The sequence below is a fragment of the Boleophthalmus pectinirostris genome, unplaced genomic scaffold, assembly GCF_026225935.1.
Source record: "Boleophthalmus pectinirostris isolate CB_2022bp ecotype Guang Dong unplaced genomic scaffold, ASM2622593v1 HiC_scaffold_1401, whole genome shotgun sequence".
NCBI classification, from domain to species: Eukaryota; Metazoa; Chordata; class Actinopteri; order Gobiiformes; family Gobiidae; genus Boleophthalmus; species Boleophthalmus pectinirostris.
This window is the reverse complement of record NW_026571048.1, coordinates 1-2,874: the sequence shown is the minus strand read 5'-3', so window position 1 is coordinate 2,874 and position 2,874 is coordinate 1. Positions and strand designations below refer to the sequence as shown.

The window sequence follows — 2,874 nt, the reverse complement described above, 5'->3', positions numbered from 1 at the left end:
GGCATGTCGTAATATCGGGATAGGCTGCTGACCCCTTCATAAAGTTCAAGTGCAGCTGCTTTTACAGTAATGTTAATTTTGCTTGATAGCTTTAGTAGCATGACACTGGGAATAAAATAAAAAAAAAGACCATTAACAGACCGATCAGTTAATGTCTTTGTATCTCTCTGTTCTAGTTTGAAGGAGTTCAGATGGAGTTAAAAGATTATTGGTGATAGTTACAAGGTAATCAAATGAATGTTAATTCTTCTATGAATGTTTTTCAAATTTGATATTCTGAAAGTGCTTAATTGTTCGGCTTCAGATCAGTTAATGTGTTTGCATCACTGTGTTCTAGTTTAAAGGAGTTCAGACGGAGTTAAACATTACTGGAGATAAAGTTACCAGGTAATCAAATGAATGTTACTTCTTCTGTCAACCTCCCCACCCTCTCACACCATCATTTTTTAAGCCAAACACTCAAGCATCCAGGGTTGACTCTGTTCTGGTTTCAGCTCTACCAGAGGCTGCTCAGGTACACATTAGAGAGCAAACAACTACTGACACAATCTACAAGACATCAAAAGTAACCATTGATGGCACAGACTATGGCTGTGGAATGTTTCTGTCTGTAGGAGTCAGCGGTGGACTATCTAAATTCAGCAAAATAGAACAGATCTTCCTTGTCAATCACAATGTATCTTTTCTGTGTTGTGATTATGACTCTTGGTATGTAGAACATCTACGGTCCTACGAGCTGTCGACTGCAAATACAAGCCTGTCAATCCACCTTCAGTCTGAGTTGAATGATACAGCCCCCCTCTCAGCATACAAGGTAGACGGATCGCTGCTGCTGACCCCCAAGAGGTTCATTCAAGTGAGAGGGAACTGAGTTCAGGTAAAAGAGATTACTTTTATTTACCAGTTATAGTCTGTCTTCACTCTGTGGAATTACGCAAGTTGTACACTAGATATGATACACTTTTAACAACCTGATTTTGTCTTTTCATTTAGCACAATGGCAGCTGCATCTCCACAACCAATGATCCTTCGTGTTGTTGATCCAGACCAGGCTAGAAAACTAAAACTCAGCTCAAGACCAGCCTCTGTTGATGCACTGATCAAGATTATAAAAGAACAATTGGAAATTGACCTCCACTTTGATTTGCTGTATGAAGATCCAGACTTTGACGGGAAGCTTACTTCCCTTACAGACATTCAGGATTTGCCACAAAAAGCTATTGTCCACATCGCAGTTTCAGAGGACTCCAGCTCTATTGCATCTACTATTCTGCTTTCAGATGTGTCATCTCCAGAGCGTCTCTGCAGATGGCCTCCTGGTCCTTTTCCAGTTCCCACATTTGCATTTGATGTTGAGCTGAAACTTCGAGATGGAAATGCAGAATATGAGAAGAGCAACACACACCTTAAGTTGACAAGAGACCTTAAGCACGACATTTTGGAAAACCTTGCATCGACTATATATGGTTTTAAGGCTTACCCAAGTGATAAAGAGATTGCAATGGCTGCTGAGGCTCTTGTAGCCAAACATCCCTGTTTGAAGGAAGCTGGATCTGAAACTGGCTGGAATGGGTGGAAAAATAGCATCAAGTTTAAGATGGGCAATTTCCGAAGCAAGATGAGACGGGCTGGTTGTCAGGAGGTTAGCGTTAATGCCGGAAAAAAAGAAGCAGAAGTAATCCTGAAAATGAACCTTCACATTCCAACATTAAAAGACCCAAGCGAGCTGAGATCAACTTCCTCATTCTCGTCATTGAAGGTGATGTTGTGGTCAGCCTCCCCAGACTTGGTGAAGCCTTCCTGGTAGTCTTTGGACTGGCCTATGCACTACACCTCAGTTATCCCAAAGCTCTGACCAGCACTTTTGAATTCACTCAGAAAATTTTACTTGGTCTAGAAGGTAGTAAACTGTCACCCAGGTTGCAAACCATTAAGAATGACTTGATGATGTAAGGAAACCATGACCATTAACTAAACCTATGCTTTTCTTTATCGTTTATGATCTTATCAAAATAAAATGTTAAATTTTGTGCCTTATTTATCAACATTATTATTAGTTTGTACGACCATGAACGAACACAAAAAAAATCCTCATTTTTTTCATTCTCATTGTGGTTTATTTTGTGCAATCAAACGATAAACTTTTGATGCCTTTGTTAACATTTAGTTTGTATGACCATAAGCGGGAAAAAAAATCTAAATTTTTTTATTCTCAGTTTAGTTTGTACGATCAAACTAATATTGATAAAGAAGTAAGGAAGTAAAAACCAAAAAAATGATGTAGGTTAAAGGGGTACAACATGTTAACGACAAGTTAAAAGTTCTTTTGTCTAGATATTGCTTTAGAGTTACTGCAGCCAATGTTCAGTCAATAAGACCAAACTTAACTGTTTTGTAAGAAAAAAATTACCCAGTAGTCACTGTGAATTTGTTGTGCATAGTCACTATGCATTTGTTCTTATACTCTTGTTTTATAGTCTATATGCCATTCCATTGTAACTTCTGCACACTGCGTGCCATTTTATTTTTTATTTAATTTCAGTGTGCAAGGGCAAAAACACAAATAAAGATTTGAGTTTGGGTAACATAAAATGATGTGGTTGTGTACTTTTTTTTTTAAGTTCTGTGAGCGTTTTTCTGTGTGGTTTGAAAACTCCCTATTTTAAATCATAATAAATTAAAATAATTGAGTTGCTTAACAGAAAACTATGAGTTTATATTAACTGCAAATATTTGAGTTGAGCTAAATGAGCACTTTTAATTCAGGTCTTATCAAAAGGTACAAGTAGCAAGCAATCAAACCTTTTAAGTACTGGAAATTGTGACTTTTAAGTTTATCAACTCAAAAAAATTGAGGCAATTTATTGCCTCAAT

General features: G+C 37.4%; 1 protein-coding gene across 1 annotated transcript; it reads left to right on the top strand.

The window, feature by feature from the left end:
• Positions 1 to 526: 526 nt before the first annotated feature.
• Positions 527 to 1,807, top strand: LOC129408039 (uncharacterized). Its single transcript, XM_055150640.1, has 2 exons — positions 527 to 877; positions 994 to 1,807. The coding sequence occupies exon 2, from the start codon at positions 998 to 1,000 to the stop codon at positions 1,805 to 1,807; it is 810 nt and encodes a 269-aa protein (XP_055006615.1). The 5' UTR covers positions 527 to 877; positions 994 to 997.
• The last annotated feature ends 1,067 nt before the right edge of the window (positions 1,808 to 2,874 follow it).